This window comes from Schistocerca piceifrons, chromosome 5 (genome assembly GCF_021461385.2).
Source record: "Schistocerca piceifrons isolate TAMUIC-IGC-003096 chromosome 5, iqSchPice1.1, whole genome shotgun sequence".
NCBI lineage: Eukaryota > Metazoa > Arthropoda > Insecta > Orthoptera > Acrididae > Schistocerca > Schistocerca piceifrons.
In genome coordinates this window covers 547,117,683-547,134,808 of record NC_060142.1, presented here as the reverse complement: position 1 = coordinate 547,134,808, position 17,126 = coordinate 547,117,683, and the positions used below count along the sequence as shown (strand labels likewise).

The 17,126-nt window shown below is 41.1% G+C and overlaps 1 protein-coding gene across 1 annotated transcript in view; it reads right to left on the bottom strand.

Annotated features, from left to right (window-relative positions):
- LOC124798065 (N-alpha-acetyltransferase 35, NatC auxiliary subunit) overlaps nucleotides 1-17,126 on the bottom strand; it is a 148,065-nt gene that overhangs the window by 29,300 nt on the left and 101,639 nt on the right. The window contains exons 6-8 of the mRNA XM_047261294.1: nucleotides 16,780-16,978; nucleotides 16,120-16,301; nucleotides 7,740-7,931 (exon numbers count right to left, since the gene is read on the bottom strand). Of these exons, the coding sequence (XP_047117250.1) occupies nucleotides 7,740-7,931; nucleotides 16,120-16,301; nucleotides 16,780-16,978 (573 nt within the window). The remainder of the gene's footprint in view (nucleotides 1-7,739; nucleotides 7,932-16,119; nucleotides 16,302-16,779; nucleotides 16,979-17,126) is intronic.

Below are 17,126 nucleotides of genomic sequence, written 5' to 3'. Positions count from 1 at the left end.
AGGATTATAAGTCCGTGATCAGTTTTTAAATGGTGGATTGTGGTTTTCCATGGATGTGAGGTTAGTTTGCATGTTAGGGATTTGGGGATTGACAATGAGACAAGGTTTTGGTTAAGAAATTCTGAAAAGTTAGCAGGGGGTAATTAGGGAAGCAGTGGGGGTGAATCACAGTTGGATGGCAGCAGAGTGAACTGAGTCAGGCAAGGTTTAACATTTGTCTTTGGTTGAGTCCGATAGCTAGGGATGGTGGCGAAAAAGTGTTTCCACTGCAGGGATCAGCAGAAGGAGAGAAGGTCTTTAACAAGTCCTGCATGACTGAATTTGGGAGTGGGGGAAAAGATGCGGCCTTTGAAAAGGACTGATACTTCTGTAGGCCTAAGGCTATTGGAGGAAAGGTTCATGACTGTGTTTTATGTCTGTTTAGGTTCTGAATTCTATAAGGTGATGGCAGGGAATTTTTGAGGGTGAGGTAAATGTAGCAGGTCTGTGAGGCAGGGTTTGTCAGCTATGAGGGGAAGTGGGGAAGGTTTGAAGGTGGTTGTAGAGGTGGTGAACAGTGGTTGCTCAAGGTGGGAGTAGGACGTGGACAGGGTGGAGAGTTTTTGAGGTGGCGTTGTGCATGTTGCTCTAGTTCCTGGAGAGCAAGAGTTTTAGTGTGTGTTATGGGATCCAGGAATTTGGGATTGCATAGCAGGAAAATTTTACAGATGGAGTGAAGGTATTGGAAGGAGGTTTGGGCCAGACTGATACGGTTTTGAAGGATTATGTTGGTGAGCGTTAAGGATTGGAGGAATCTGAACAGACAGATGTCATTGCTGAAGGAAGGGTGGCAGCCAGAGATGGGAAATTTGATGGTACAGTCATTGGGGGGGGGATTCTGTGAGTCAAGCAACAATGCGGGGAAAAACACACAAAAATAGTTAAATAACGCAGAATTATGTCTGAAAAATTTGCAAAAATACACCAAAACATGTGGGAAAAAATCACAAAAAGAATGAAATGGATGAAATAAGGGGAAACATGATGAAATCTGAGAGAGTAGGCCGACAGCGAATGGCAAAACCCAACTGGATGTGGCGTGAAGGCACAATGAGATCAAAGAAAAATGAATAAAAAGATTGTAATGTGAGTTATAGGTCTGTTGGTGGTTTAAGTGTGAAGAAGGGGATGACAGATGTTACTAGATTAGGTGAAGTTAGTAGGTGCGAACTGTAACAGAGAAGGGATGGGGGACGGTTGGTATGATGCAAGTTCTTGTTGCACCGGAAGGTATGGGAAATAACACGCAAAAATACTTGAGAGTGACGCAGGAAGAGTAATCAATTTGGAGGTATTGGACTAAGATATCAGCACAGTCTCGTACTTGTCTGTTGTGCGCAGCACAGACTGTTGATACAGAGTGACTTGTAAGTGAAGCATGCACTGCATTTCGTAAGTTGACAAGAGAAACACAGGAAAGAGAAAGGCGGATGGACACTGATTATAGTAATGCAGTAGAAAACAGTAACACAGGAAAACAGCACTGGGTTATGGGATGAAAAAAAGTTGTCGGCAAAATTGAACAATGGAAAATCCAGGATGGAATGTAACAATATTATGAAAAGGATAGTTGCTACTCACCACATACTGGAGATGCTCAGTCACAGATAGGCACCATTACCCACCCCTACCCTACTATCCTTCCCCTCCCTGCCCCAGCCTCCTCCTTACCCTCACCACCCGGCTGTGTCTCCAACCATGCACTGCTGCTCTCAATGTGGCTTCAGCAGCCAGAGACTGCAGTCTGTGTGTGTGTGTGTGTGTGTGTGTGTGTGTGTGTGTGTGTGTGTGTGTGTGTGTGTGTGTGTTTGTTTCTGTCTCCAATGAATGCCTTGTTGGCTGAAAGCTAATTTTCTGAGAGTCTTTTTGTTGTGCCTATCTGCAACTCAACATCTTCGGTATATGGTGAGTAGTAACTATCCTTTTCATAATATTTTTATAAGACAAATACATTTACTTTTCCTTGGAAATCACAATTTTTATCATCCATTCATACATATCACATAAAACCAAAACAGTAACATAAAATTTGAATCAATAATGTAATGATAGTGAGAAGACACACTTATTAGCAAGGCACTTGCTGTGTTGAATATTTTGTGTGAAGTTAAAACTGTTTGCTTGACTGTGGTTCAAAAGAGGATTCCAATTTGCAGTATCCAAGCACACCTTATGGACCACACTTTTGACAAGTATGGAGAGGAACTAGTGGCTACATGCAGCTCTGAGTAGATCCGCAAAGCATGTTTGAAAAGCCAGTTCGTAGCACACTGATTTTAAAAGCAGGACGTGAGATTTTTGTTTCTGTTTAGTGCTAAGTTTCTTCACAAAATGCTGGTAGTTCTAGATATTGTGAACTAGAATTCACTATAAAACTGGTAAAATTAGAATGTTAAGAACAACTGCATTAGACTAAATAATATATCTACCTTTTATTGTGAAATTTTTCTCACTTGATATACTCATCACATATTTTATCTAGTGACGCTTAAACATTTTTGACAGTTATCTGAGAGAGATAAAATTAGCAAATGAGGCAGAGTGTTTGTTCAAGCAATGAAACCCTGGTATCTTTTGACAGTTAGCAAACTGGTTCTTTTGTGTATTCATGGTCTGAAACAGTTTAAGATTTTTGCACTGCTCAAACACTATTTCATTCTCATGCCATGATATGTACAATAAATAATCTGAGTGCATCATATATTCTTCATTAGCAGTGGAAGTTACTCAGTCGATAGACTGATACAGCAAATGTCATTTCTACACATGTAATTATTCAGTGTCTTTTAATGGAGTTTATTGTTGCACCTATCTCACAACCATTGCAGATCTTTTACTTTACTGAACATCATACTCACTGAGCAAGGTGTTAGTTTCATTTGTTATGCACAGTGTCCTATAAAGTTCAGATATTTGTTAAATATGAAACTAGAAAATGGGGATTTAATTTGTATAGTTAAACAATGGCTTATAGCAAGTGCCAATGTACCACTGCCAAAAATGACTGAAAAATTTTTAAAAGTTTAATGATAATTTTCTCATTTTAAGGAAAGTAACTTCTTCCACATAAAGCTCATTTTTTCCTCGCTTGAATACCTCAAATAATGCAGTTCTTATACACTAATATTGTAAAAAAATGAATGTTGTAATTAGTCTAATTTTGTCTTTGTGGCCCCTATGATAGTGATATACAGGGGAGTGCAGCATATGCCTTGATTCATCACTTACTGCTGGTTCTTGAAACTTTGTATGTAAGTTTTCATAGGATATTTTGCTTCCATCTTCAAGTGAGTGCCAGTTCAGTGTCTCTCCCTCTCCCCCCCCCCCCCCCCTCCCACTCCCACCTCGCCAGCATCTCTGTGATCCTCTCCCTACAGTCAGACAAACCTGTGACTATTCAGGCTGCCCTACTTCATATGCATTCAATAGGCCGATTGTGTTTCCCTAGCATTTTATAAATGAAACAAAAGGCTGAGTGATCATTCTATTTCATATTCCTCTCAACTGTTACAGCCATGTATTTTTACAAGTTGACCGATTCCTACTGGGACTCACTGATATCCGAGAAACTTTTTTTTCTTTTTATGCACAGTTTTACGTTTCTGAACATTTAATGCAAGTTGCCAGTCCTTGCACCACTTTGAAATCTTATCAAGATATGAATGAATATCCGGGCAGCTTTAACAACTGCATTACCTGTGAAAAGTATGAGCTTACTTTTAATATTGCCTGCAAGGGCATTAATACACAACATGAATAGAAAATGTCCCAACATATTTTGCTGTGGCATGCCAAAAATTGCTTCATCATCAGAGTCTGCTGATGAGTCTCCAAAAAAAATGAGCTGTGTGCCTCCTAATAAGAAATCGTCAGTTCACTAACAAATTTCACTTCATACCCCACACACCCATACTTTCAACACTAAGTGTAAGTGGGGTATTGAGCTGAATACCTTTCAGAAGTTAAGAAATAATGCACCTTCCTGACTGCCTTGATCCACAACTTTCAGGATGCCATGTGAGAAAAGTACAAGCTGTCTTTCACATAATGAATTTTTCAGAATTTCTGCTGGTTGGTGTGGAGGAAGATATTCTGTTTGAGATACCTCATTACATTAGATCTCAGAATATATTCTAAGATTCTACAACAAGTAGATGTCAAGGATACCAGAGAGTAGTTTTATGGATATGTGTGTATCCTCACACAGTGAGCTACCCAGCCTCTGATGTGTAGTACAAATTTGACTCATTTATGGGGATTCTGCAGTTCTCGACATGATGCAAGTCTAGAAATTGGCAACCTCGATTTTCACAGAAGCTTTGAAGTATATGGTTCAAGACTTCCACTCAACTCAGAACCTGGGGGGCCATGGTTAGTTCTAATTACAATGCTGCAGATTGTGAGATTCATTGTAATTTTGTGAACAACACTAGAGTACCTGGTGGGTGAGATCCAACTATGACCTCAGGGCCTATATGACATGCATTGTTTGTGCCAGTGTGCACCATAATCCACAGTTAGCTGCATCCTGTTTGCCCAGTGGCCCAAAATCACCTCTTCAATTTGAATTGTGTGTCCAGGTATACACATAGAATGCAGCTGGTGTTCCTTCCCACCCCTTCCCATTTCTCTAAGGGGAAATCATACTGAGGTGGCAGAAGCCATGGGATACCACCTAATATTGTGTCAGACCTCCTTTTTCCTAGTGTAGTGCAGCAACTCGATGTGGCATGGACTCAACGAGTCACTGGAAGTCCACTGCAGAAATACTGAGCCATGCTGCCTCTGTAGCTATCCATAATTACGAAAGTGTTTCTGGTGCAGAATTTAGTGCACAAACTGATCTCTCATTTAAGACCCATAGATATTCAATGGGATTCATGTTGAGTGATCTGGGTGGCCAAATCATGCACTCAAATTGTCCAGAATGTTCTTCAAACCAATCGTGAACAATTGTGACCCAGTGACATGATGCAGTCTCATCCATAAAAATTCCATCCACAAATGACTGCAAATGGTCTCCAAGTAGCTGAACATAACCATTTCCAATCAATGATTGGTCCAGTTGAGCCAGAGCACCCACTCCATTCCATTTAAACACAGCCCAAACCAATAGAGAGCCAGCTTGCACAGTGCCTTCCTCACAACTTGAGTTGTGGCTTTGTGGGGTCTGCACCACACTCAAACCCTACCATCTACTCTCACCAACTGCAATTGATGTTAATTTGACCAGACCATGGCTTTTTTCAATCGTCTAGGGTCCAGCAATACGGTCACGAGGCCAGGAGAGGTGCTGTACGCAATGTCGTGCTGTTAGCAAAGACACTCGCATTGGTCCTCCACTTCTGTAGCCTGTTAATACCAAATTTTGCCACACTGTCCTATGTCCCACATTGATTTCTGCAGTTATTTCACACAAGGTTGCTTGTATGTTAGTACTGACAACTCTACCCAAACGCCGCTGCTCACGGTCATTAAGTGAAGGCCGCTGGCCACTGCATTGTCTGTGGTGAGAGGTAATGCTTGAAATTCGTGGTGAGAGGTAATGCTTGAAATTCAGTATTATTGGCACGCTCTTGATGCTGGGGACATCAGGATATTGAATTCCCTAACCATTTCCAAAATGGAATGCCCCAGGCATCTAGCTCCATCTACCATTCCATGTCCAAAATCTGTTCATTCCCATCATGTGGCCAAAATCATATCAGAAACCTTTTCACTTGAATCACCCAAGTACAAATGACAGCTCTTTTGTACCTCGTGCACATGATACTACCACCATCAGTAATAAGCATATTGCTATACCATGATGTTTGTCACCTCAGTGTATTAGACCTATGTCTGAAGTGTCAACTATTAACAAACCACCTACTCTTATTGTGTATCTTCAAGTTTTTGCTGTGCAATGCCTCATCCATTAGATTTTGGCCACGCAATTGGAGAAGCCTTTTTCTTCACCTGACATTTCAGCTATGTGTCTTTTGGCCATCTTATAAGTGAACCATCACACAAACCCTAGTACTCACTCTTGTCCTTTTAAACCCACAGTCTGCAACACCGCATGTGCGCTCAGTTACCCTTGCACATTAGCTTCCCCTCAACACGAGACTCAGCAGGTTTCCCCAACAGGTGAAGTGAGTCTCACTGGCTCATTTCCAATTTCAATGGAAGACACCAGCTCAAACTTGGTTACGAAGGTAAAGGACATCTATCCCTACCATTTCCATGCCAGTGCAGATCCTATACCTTCTGTAGAACAGAGGAGAGGAGAGAACAGTACTTGAAGTATCCCTAATTTATGACTCTTGGTAGCCCTCCCAACAAACACTTTTGCAGCAGCTTCCAATCACACTGCAATTTAGCACAAAATACTTTTTTCCCCAGCAATCAACTGTGTGCATATCAAACACACACAGTTCGCATATAGCTAAAATCATAAACCTTTTCACCTCAACAAGTCTTTAGTTGCGGGCAATGGCCACCCCACTAAAACAATTTGATTCTTTGTTGATCAAAGCTCAGTCCTCCTCATGACACTGATTCTCACAGAAAAAAATATTACTGGCACCTATAATTCAATTTACAGTTTGATTCTCCCCTCTTACTTTTTTTTCTATACATTTTTTCGTAAATGTGATCTCTAGTAATTTTCTCACCCACTGACCTGAGAAACCACACAAAATTATATTTCACACATCTCTTGAAGATATGGAGAATTTACATGCAAATATCAACAAGGTTTTCATGCTACTCTAAGGATTTCTGGTTTGCCTGTCTTCCCTTGTTACAAACTCAAACAAACACTTCTTGCTGTTTACATGTACAGATAAAGATTTCAGAATGTGAGTAAATTATGTTAATGTCTCTTAGTCTTCCACAAATACAGCTTATTTGGCAGTTCACTCCTCTGTTCTTACACCACACAAGTCATCAACAGCATCTGCACAGCTGTTACTGTTTCCGTAACTAAATTTGTCATTTGAATTGTACATGGACACACACTGACAGAAAAAGAAATCGCAACACTAAGAAGCCATATGACATAAACTAAAGTTGATAACTGTGTTTCTACATCTGAATGATGATGTATATTCAAGTTTCATACCAGTTAGTTACTTTTGAGATTTGATGTTAGTCAAGGATGCCTTTAAGGTAACACACACACACACACACACACACACACACACACACACACACACACACACCACTCAATGCGGTTGAACAAGATCATGTAATAGGGCTATGAGAAGTTGGATGTTCCTTCTGCAATACTGCAGAAGGACTTGGCATAATCTGGTTGTTAATGCCTTAATTCATTTTACCATATTTCCTCAATATAGTTACACGCACTGGGGCATGAGGTGGTTTTTAACAGTCTCTCTTCCCACAGAGATCAATATTAATATCTTACAATGTCATACATCACTTGTCAGTTCTTCACACCCGTTCTTATACATCCACTTTCTACGTATGTAACAAAGTGTTTAAGTCCTGATACTGCTATGATATCTTGCTCACTGATAAAAGCAGGTGATTTCTGTTAATTTGTTTATGTGGTTCAAGACAGATCCTTTCTCAAAAGTTCACTCTTATCAATAACAGGAATTAACAGCTTAAACAGAACAATTTTAGGATTGCTTATTTAGTAAAGACCATTTCTCAAAAATATCACCTCAGAACAAAATTAGGGATTTATTTACCTGTTGATTGTTCAAAAGTGTAGACCTAGGCATCAAAGCAGGAGGAAATATAAAGTTTTTTGCAGCATCTCTAAGAACATCAACAAAATTTAGACTGCCAAACACCTTATTACACTGCGGTAAATACAGGAGCTGAAGAATGGATCGAGAAAGAATACAAGGGCCATGTCGACTGAAATCAATGAAGAAGTCCTGCAAACAAAAATTTAGTACATCAGCAATGTGCTACACATAACTATCTTACAAAATAGATGGGAGTTACATCTACGTATTGCTCAAAAACGTTACCATCAGTGAATACATGTTCAACCATGTCTCTTATACATGCCCTCATAATACATTGGTAAAGATTAACTTAAAGAATAAAAATACACTCCTGGAAATTGAAATAAGAACACCGTGAATTCATTGTCCCAGGAAGGGGAAACTTTATTGACACATTCCTGGGGTCAGATACATCACATGATCACACTGACAGAACCACAGGCACATAGACACAGGCAACAGAGCATGCACAATGTCGGCACTAGTACAGTGTATATCCACCTTTCGCAGCAATGCAGGCTGCTATTCTCCCATGGAGACGATCATAGAGATGCTGGATGTAGTCCTGTGGAACGGCTTGCCATGCCATTTCCACCTGGCGCCTCAGTTGGACCAGCGTTCGTGCTGGACATGCAGACCGCGTGAGACGACGCTTCATCCAGTCCCAAACATGCTCAATGGGGGACAGATCCGGAGATCTTGCTGGCCAGGGTAGTTGACTTACACCTTCTAGAGCACGTTGGGGGGCACGGGATACATGCGGACGTGCGTTGTCCTGTTGGAACAGCAAGTTCCCTTGCCGGTCTAGGAATGGTAGAACAATGGGTTCGATGACGGTTTGGATGTACCGTGCACTATTCAGTGTCCCCTCGACGATCACCAGTGGTGTACGTCCAGTGTAGGAGATCGCTCCCCACACCATGATGCCGGGTGTTGGCCCTGTGTGCCTCGGTCGTATGCAGTCCTGATTGTGGCGCTCACCTGCACGGCGCCAAACACGCATACGACCATCATTGGCACCAAGGCAGAAGCGACTCTCATCGCTGAAGACGACACGTCTCCATTCGTCCCTCCATTCACGCCTGTCGCGACACCACTGGAGGCGGGCTGCACGATGTTGAGGCGTGAGCGGAAGACGGCCTAACGGTGTGCGGGACCGTAGCCCAGGTTCATGGAGACGGTTGCGAATGGTCCTCGCCGATACCCCAGGAGCAACAGTGTCCCTAATTTGCTGGAAAGTGGCGGTGCGGTCCCCTACGGCACTGCGTAAGATCCTACGGTCTTGGTGTGCATCCGTGCGTCGCTGCGGTCCGGTCCCAGGTCGACGGGCACGTGCACCTTCCGCCGACCACTGGCGACAACATCGATGTACTGTGGAGACCTCACGCCCCACGTGTTGAGCAATTCGGCGGTACGTCCACCCGGCCTCCCGCATGCCCACTATACGCCCTCGCTCAAAGTCCGTCAACTGCACATACGGTTCACGTCCACGCTGTCGCGGCATGCTACCAGTGTTAAAGACTGCGATGGAGCTCCGTATGCCACGGCAAACTGGCTGACACTGACGGCGGCGGTGCACAAATGCTGCGCAGCTAGCGCCATTCGACGGCCAACACCGCGGTTCCTGGTGTGTCCGCTGTGCCGTGCGTGTGATCATTGCTTGTACAGCCCTCTCGCAGTGTCCGGAGCAAGTATGGTGGGTCTGACACACCAGTGTCAATGTGTTCTTTTTTCCATTTCCAGGAGTGTATGTACATTAATAAATTATGAGATTTAACTTCAATGTTGAACTTCATCAATGTCAGATACACAATGAATATGTCATCACCATGTACTCACAAAACTAAAGTTTATGTTATCGTTTCAGTTTTGGTGATGCCTTTTTTGTGGCATTACAATTCACCAATCTTAACCTAATCAAATTATCTATTACTACTCTAAATATCACTAATAGACAATGGAAAGACTGATGTGAATTTTATACAGCGTGAGTAGGCTGCTTCCCTACAAATGGAAACCTAGAAATACAGCTGTCAACAGCACCGCAGGAGTAGACAACATTCCATTAGAACTACTGATAGCCTTGGGAGAGCCAGCCCTGACAAAACTCTGGTGAGCAAGATGCATGAGACAGGCAATATACCCTCAGACTTCAAAAAAGAATATAATAATTCCAATCCCAAAGAAAGCAGGTGCTGACAGGTGTGAAAATTACCAGTTTAATAAGTCATGGCTGCAAAATACTAATATGAATTCTTTACAGACGAATGGAAAAAATGGTAGAGGCCTACATTGGGGAAGATCAGTTTGGATTCTGTAGAAATGTTGGAATTGGAACACATCAGGCAATACGGACCCTAGAATTTGTTGTAGAAGATAGATTACAGAAAAGCAAACCTACATTTCTAGCATTTGTAAACTTAGAGAAAGTTTTTAACAGTGTTGACTGGAATACTCTCTTTCAAATTCTGAAGGTGGCAGGGGTCCAATACAGGGAGCCACAGGCTATTTACAATTTGTATAGAAACCAGATGGCAGTTATAAGACTTGAGGGGCATGAAAGGGAAGCAGTGGTTGGGAAGGGAGTGAGACACAGTTGTAGCCTATCCCCAATGTTAGTCAATCTGTACATTGAGCAAGCAGTAAAGAAAACAAAAGAAAAATTAGGAGTAGATATTAAAATCCATGGAGAAGAAATAAAAACTTTGAGATTCGCCGATGCATTGTAATTCTGTCAGAGACAGCAAAGGACTTGGAAGAGCGGTTGAACAGAATAGACAGTGTCTTGAATGGAGGACATAAGAAGAACAGCAACAACAGCAAAACTAGGATAATGGAATGTAGTCGAATTAAGTCGGGTGATGCTGTGGGAATTAGGTTAGGAAATGAGACACTTAAAGTAGTAAAGGAATTTTGCTATTTGGGGAGCAAAATAACTGATGATTGTCGAAGTAGAGAGGATATAAAATGTAGACTGGCAATGGCAAGGAAAGCGTTTCTGAAGAAGAAAAATTTGTTAACATCGAGTATTGATTTAAGTGTCAGGAAGTCATTTCTGAAAGTATTTGTATGGGGTGTAGCCATGTATGGAAGTGAAACATGGATGATAAATAGTTTAGACAAGAAGAGAATAGAAGCTTTCGAAATGTGGTGCTACAGAAGAATGTTGAAGATTAGATGGGTAGATCACATGACTAATGAGGAGGTACTGAATAGAATTGGGGAGAAGAGAGGTTTGTGGCACAACTTGACTAGAAGAAGGGATCGGTTGGTAGAACATGTTCTGAGGCATCAAGGGATCACCAATTTAGTATTGGTGGGCAGCATGGAGGGTAAAAATCATAGAGAGAGACCAAGAGATGAATACACTAAGCAGATTCAGAAGGATTTAGGTTGCAGTAGATACTGGGAGTTGATGAAGCTTGCCTCACGTGTTCCAACATTTCTACGGAATCCAAATTGATCTTCCCCGAGGTCAGCTTCTATCAGTTTTTCCATTCGTCTCTAAATAATTTGCATTAGTATTTTGCAGGTGTGACTTATTAAACTGATAGATCGGTAATTTTCACATCTGTCAACACCCGCTTTCTTTGGGGTTGGAATTATTGTACTCTTCTTGAAGTCTGAGGGTATTTCGCCTGTCTCATACATCTTGCTCACCAAATGGTAGAGTTTTGTCAGGACTGGCTCTCCCAAGGCTGTCAGAAGTTCTAATGGAATGTTGTCTACTCCGGGGGCCTTGTTTCGACTCAGATCTTTCAGTGCTCTGTCAAACTCTTCGCGCAGTATTGTATCTCCCATTTCATCTTCATCTACATCCTCTTCCGTTTCCATAATATTGTCCTCAAATAAATCACCCTTGTATAAACCCTCTATATTCTCCTTCCACCTTTCTGCTTTCCCTTCTTTGCTTAGAACTGGGTTTCCATCAAAACTCTTGATATTCATGCAAGTGATTCTCCTTTCTCCAAAGGTCTCTTTAATTTTCCTGTAGGCAGTATCTATCTTACCCCTAGTGAGATAAGCCTCTACATCCTTACATTTTTCCTCTAGCCATCCCTGCTTAGCCATTTTGCACTTCCTGTCGATCTCATTTTTGAGACGTTTGTATTCCGTTTTTCCTGCTTCATTTACTGAATTTTTATATTTTCTCCTTTCATCAATTAAATTCAATATTTCTTCTGTTACCGAAGGGTTTCTACTAGCCCTCATCTTTTTACCTATTTGATCCTCTGCTGCCTTCATTATTTCATCTCTCAAAGCTACCCATTCTTCTTCTACTGTATTTCGTTCCCCCGTTCTTGTCAATCATTCCCTAATGCTCTCTCTGAAACTCTCTACAACTTCTGGTTCTTTCAGTTTATCCAGGTCCATCTCTTTAAATTCTCACCTTTCTGCAGTTTCTTCAGTTTTAATCTACAGTACATAACCAATATGTTGTGGTCAGAGTCCACATCTGCCCCTGGAAATGTCTTACAATTTAAAACCTGGTTCCTAAATCTCTGTCTTACCATTATATAATCTATCTGATACCTTTTAGTATCTCCAGGGTTCTTCCATGTATACAACCTTCTTTCATGATTCTTGAACCAAGTGTTAGCTATGATTAAGTTATGCTCTGCGCAAAATTCTACCAGGGGGCTTCCTCTTTCATTTCTTAGCCCCAATCCATATTCACCTACTACGTTTCCTTATCTCCCTTTTCCTACTCTCGAATTCCAGTCACCCATGACTATTAAATTTTCGTCTCCCTTCACTACCTGAATAATTTCCTTTATCTCCTAATACATTTCATCAATTTCTTCGTCATCTGCAGAGCTAGTTGGCATATAAACTTGTACCACTGTAGTAGGCGTGGGCTTTGTGTCTATCTTGGCCACAATAATGCGTTAACTATGCTGTTTGTAGTAGCTTACCCGTACTCCTACTTTTTATTCATTATTAAACCTACTCCTGCATTACCCCTATTTGATTTTGTATTTATAACCCTGTATTCACCTGACCAAAAGTCTTGTTCCTCCTGCCACCGAACTTCACTAATTCCCACTATATCTAACTTTAACCTATCCATTTCCCTTTTTAAATTTTCTAACCTACCTGCCTGATTAAGGGATCTGACATTCCACATTCCGATCCGTTGGACGCCAGTTTTCTTTCTCCTGATAATGACGTCCTCTTGAGTAGTCCCCGCCCGGAGATCCGAATGGGGAACTATTTTACCTCCGGAATATTTCACCCACGAGGACGCCATCATCATTTAATCATACAGTAAAGCTGCATGCCCTCAGGAAAAATTATGGCTGTAGTTTCCCCTTGCTTTCAGCCGTTTGCAGTACCAGAACAGCAAGGCCATTTTGGTTATTGTTACAAGGCCAGATCAGTCAGTCATCCAGACTGTTGCCCCTGCAATTACTGAAACGGCTGCTGCCCCTCTTCAGGAACCACATGTTTCTCTGGCCTCTCAACAGATACCCCTCCGTTGTGGTTGCACCTACGGTACGGCTATATGTATTGTTGAGACACGCAAGCCTCCCCACCAACGGCAAGGTCCATGGTTCATGGGGGGTTTGGGCCAGTTTAAATGCTGCTGCTCCGTGCTGACTTAGATGTAGTGGCTGTATTTGTATGTCACACCAAACAATCTGGAACAAGTGTGACTATTGGAATGGGTGTCATAACCGGCAGTAGGTCTGACTGTAGTAACTTCCTGAAAGTTGGGCCACACATTGGCAAGTGGAGGTCCAGTGACACAGAAGCGGTTGCGTCTGCTGATCATGCAGTTCAATGACCAGTGCTGGCTGGCTGTGGCTATGGCCAGATTACAACTATGGAATCCATCTTCCATTCCCAGTTCTGCTATAGTTTATCCCCTTACACCAGGAACTGCAGCTCAGTCGCTTCACTGCTACACCATGTGCAGCAGTCATTGGCTAAACTGCAGCTGTTAGCAAACTTGGCACTAACCACATGGGGTTCCACTCAGGTTTTTTAACAAGCATCATAATAATCTACATCGACATGCCTTGCTCCAAATTGTCTATGCCAGGACATTCCTATCAGTCTAGCATGAGCAAGATTCGTACAATGCCAAATCCACAAAGCAGTGCATTCCTTTTTTTCTGTGGGCTGTAGACCATTTACACACTCTGGAGAGCAACCTGGTGCACGATACCAATATGTCTTGATGCCAAGTTATACGTAGTAATCTAATGAGGTGCGATGCTCATGGTATATATTTGTAGAGCTGCAGTCTATGGCAAACTGTCCGTACTTTCTGATAACTTGTTCTAATCTAGTTTGTATTACATTCACAAAAAGGTGTGTTGAGTTTCTGACAAGTGTGACATCCATTTTCAGTGCAGGAATCACCATGCTCTTCTGCACCCTCGAACAGGTGGAGATGAGGAGTGGCAATGATTTCTTGTCTTCCAGATTTTCCCTGCACATACGTTGGTGTAACTATTATGTACATGAGGATGATAAGCAGCAAATGGTCTGTTCTTTCAGATATTCATATTGGTTTGTTCTATGGAAGGGGAGAGGGGGATTTCATGGTCACACTGCTTACACTGAGTATGGTATGGGTGTCATTATGTGACATTACTTTGTTGCATCCTGTGTTATGTCAGTGGTGGCAGAATGGCTCTCAGCAAGACTGAACCACAGTGCTAGCACTCAGCACAGAAGGTCTGTGCTTTGAAGGCCACATAGTGCATTTCCACACTTAGGAAGCATGAGCAATCTGGCTTATCAGACTTACCACTGTAGGTAGATAGTGGCTGACTCACTTTGTCTGCTGTTGTTGTTGTTGTTGTTAGTCTTGCATCTAGTGCACCAAACTGTTGCTGGCTTGGACAGAAGTGAGTTTGCTGCCATGAAGAAATTTCACCATGGTATTCGTTTTATGATTTCTGCTGACAACCTTGAGATTCCCTGTGTAAGGCAGCAACTTCCTCCTGATGCAAAATACAGTATTGTTTACACTGGATTAACAGAAGAGCTAAAGGATTTAGAAAAAAGGATGCTTCATCATAGGCTCGTTTACACAAGAACATCACAGAAACGTTCAATGAACTCCAGTGGGAAACATTTTACAAAGGGGGTTGTGTACTGTGGAGAGACTTACTCTCAAACTCCAGATAGCCTGCATTCGAAGACATATCAATAAAGACATTTTCTACACACATTTCGTTTAATGTGTGTGAGCAAAATAGTGGAATATACAGAGTAGCAGCAACAATCTTTTTTCCTATGCACTGACTGCAAATGGAATGGTAAAAGGGAAAATGACTCTGGTACATCATGTATCTTCTACTACCCAGTAGTTTGCAATGTGTAAATATAGAGGGAAATGTAAAAGTGATTCACTGTAATCTTCTATAGGGGTTACAAACCCTGCTGCAGAAAATACATTTTCTACATTTCTATTGACTGCCAACTGTTATATTTGCACTATCAGTACAATATGAGAGGGATTAATGTCACCCACTAGTTAAGAGAAAAGTGGTTCACTTCAATGAACTGTCATCTGTTATTCTATGAGTTTGTCCTCACAACTTCTTGCATTTAATATCACTTCCCAAGTGTGAAAATCAAGTAACACAAGTATCAACACCACATCATTTTGGTGTGTGAAGCCATTTTTAATTTCTTAAATGTTGGAGATGTAGTGTTTTTCTATACCACTGAGGATTGCTGCATCTTTGTTGTCACATGATGAATCCAAATTTTGTCCATTATAACAATATTTTGTAAAAAGGGCATTGCTTTCATATAAAGTGTATCTAGTACAGAAGGCACACTCCCATCCAAGCAGCTTCTAAGGATTTAAAATTTGCCTTGACATCCAGCATGAGTGTGTCATATGGGAGCATAGGTACTAATGAAGGGGTGTGTACACACTGTAACAGACTAAGCCTGCTAGCAATATTGTTAAGAGAAAAGCTGCAGATATTCTACATAATGCCTTTAACATGAGGTTTTAAGGATGAAAAAATATGATTACACTACATGCACCTCTACAAGGGCATACAACAGTGAGCGATCAACAAATAATGTGAGGTTATGACTCACTATGTGTATCATCCATAACATGGTTACTCTGCTGTATTCCTCACAGGTATTTTAAGGATCCAAATAGAACATGGAAACTATAAAAGTTACTATTACCTTAATTTATGAACTGTCATCATATCACACTTTTAATTAGTCAACCATATCTCTCAAATAACAACAAAGATGTCTTTTTATTAAAGTACCTGTCTAGAAAAAGAAACACCTACAATATACTAACATTGTAAATGAATGAAAATACATAAACAGGCAGTGAACTTACAAGTGCAGAGTGGAAAGATGTGTAGTTAGTAATTTTGCAAACCACTTTCAGTCTGTTTAATAGCTCCTCAAAATATTCAAAGGCTTCAATCCGAGATTTTATTTTTGTATAGCGTGGAAAAGTTGGTGGCAGCAGACGTTGATTAACAAGGGGATCAAATCCCATTATTGTTGGATGATCGGCTGAAATGAAATTGAAATTAAAATTAAAATCAGTGAACTATTTCAAGAGCTTGTGGTGAAAAATGACAGCTTGCATCACTTTTGTATATAAGGAGAAAATTAAATAATACAATAACTCTATTTATTTCCATCTATCTAATGCCAGAAGATATTTTTCATGCAAATACCAACAGATACCAGAAGACCAACAGCGATCCCTCTAAAAGTAATAGTTACAAACTTAACTCATAGGTGGAGTGACACTGAATTTTTGAAATTAGAATAATGAGGTTGTAATTTTTTGTTTCCAGAAAAAGATCCATCAAAAGTAATATCACAATGTCTGTAGGTGAACAGAAGGATTGCACTTGAGAAAACACACACACACACACACACACACACACACACACACACAAACTGTATAACTATGCAGATACACACAAAAATTTCAAGGTGCTTTGAGTTAAAAGACAAATCATCATTTCAAAGATGTATTTACATTCAACTTCAGGTTGCACTCCACGGCCAACAGTGCGATGAACAGTAGACAACAATTCCAGGCAGCTGGAAAGAAGTCGGGGGCAATCAGCAAGAGTCGCTGAAGTTAGTTGTTGATCTCGCCGCCCGAGTGTGCATAAGGCCTGATATAAAAGTCTTGTTAGTTTGATACGTGACATCAATGCCACAAGATCATCATGCTGAAAGAAGAAGAAGAAGGAAGTGTATATTATCACCATAATTAAACTCATCTGTTAGAACTTTGCTCATTCTTAAGCATTCTAACAATATTATTAAGTAAAACACAACATTAAAAGAGTGACATCAATTACAAATATACTTACAATT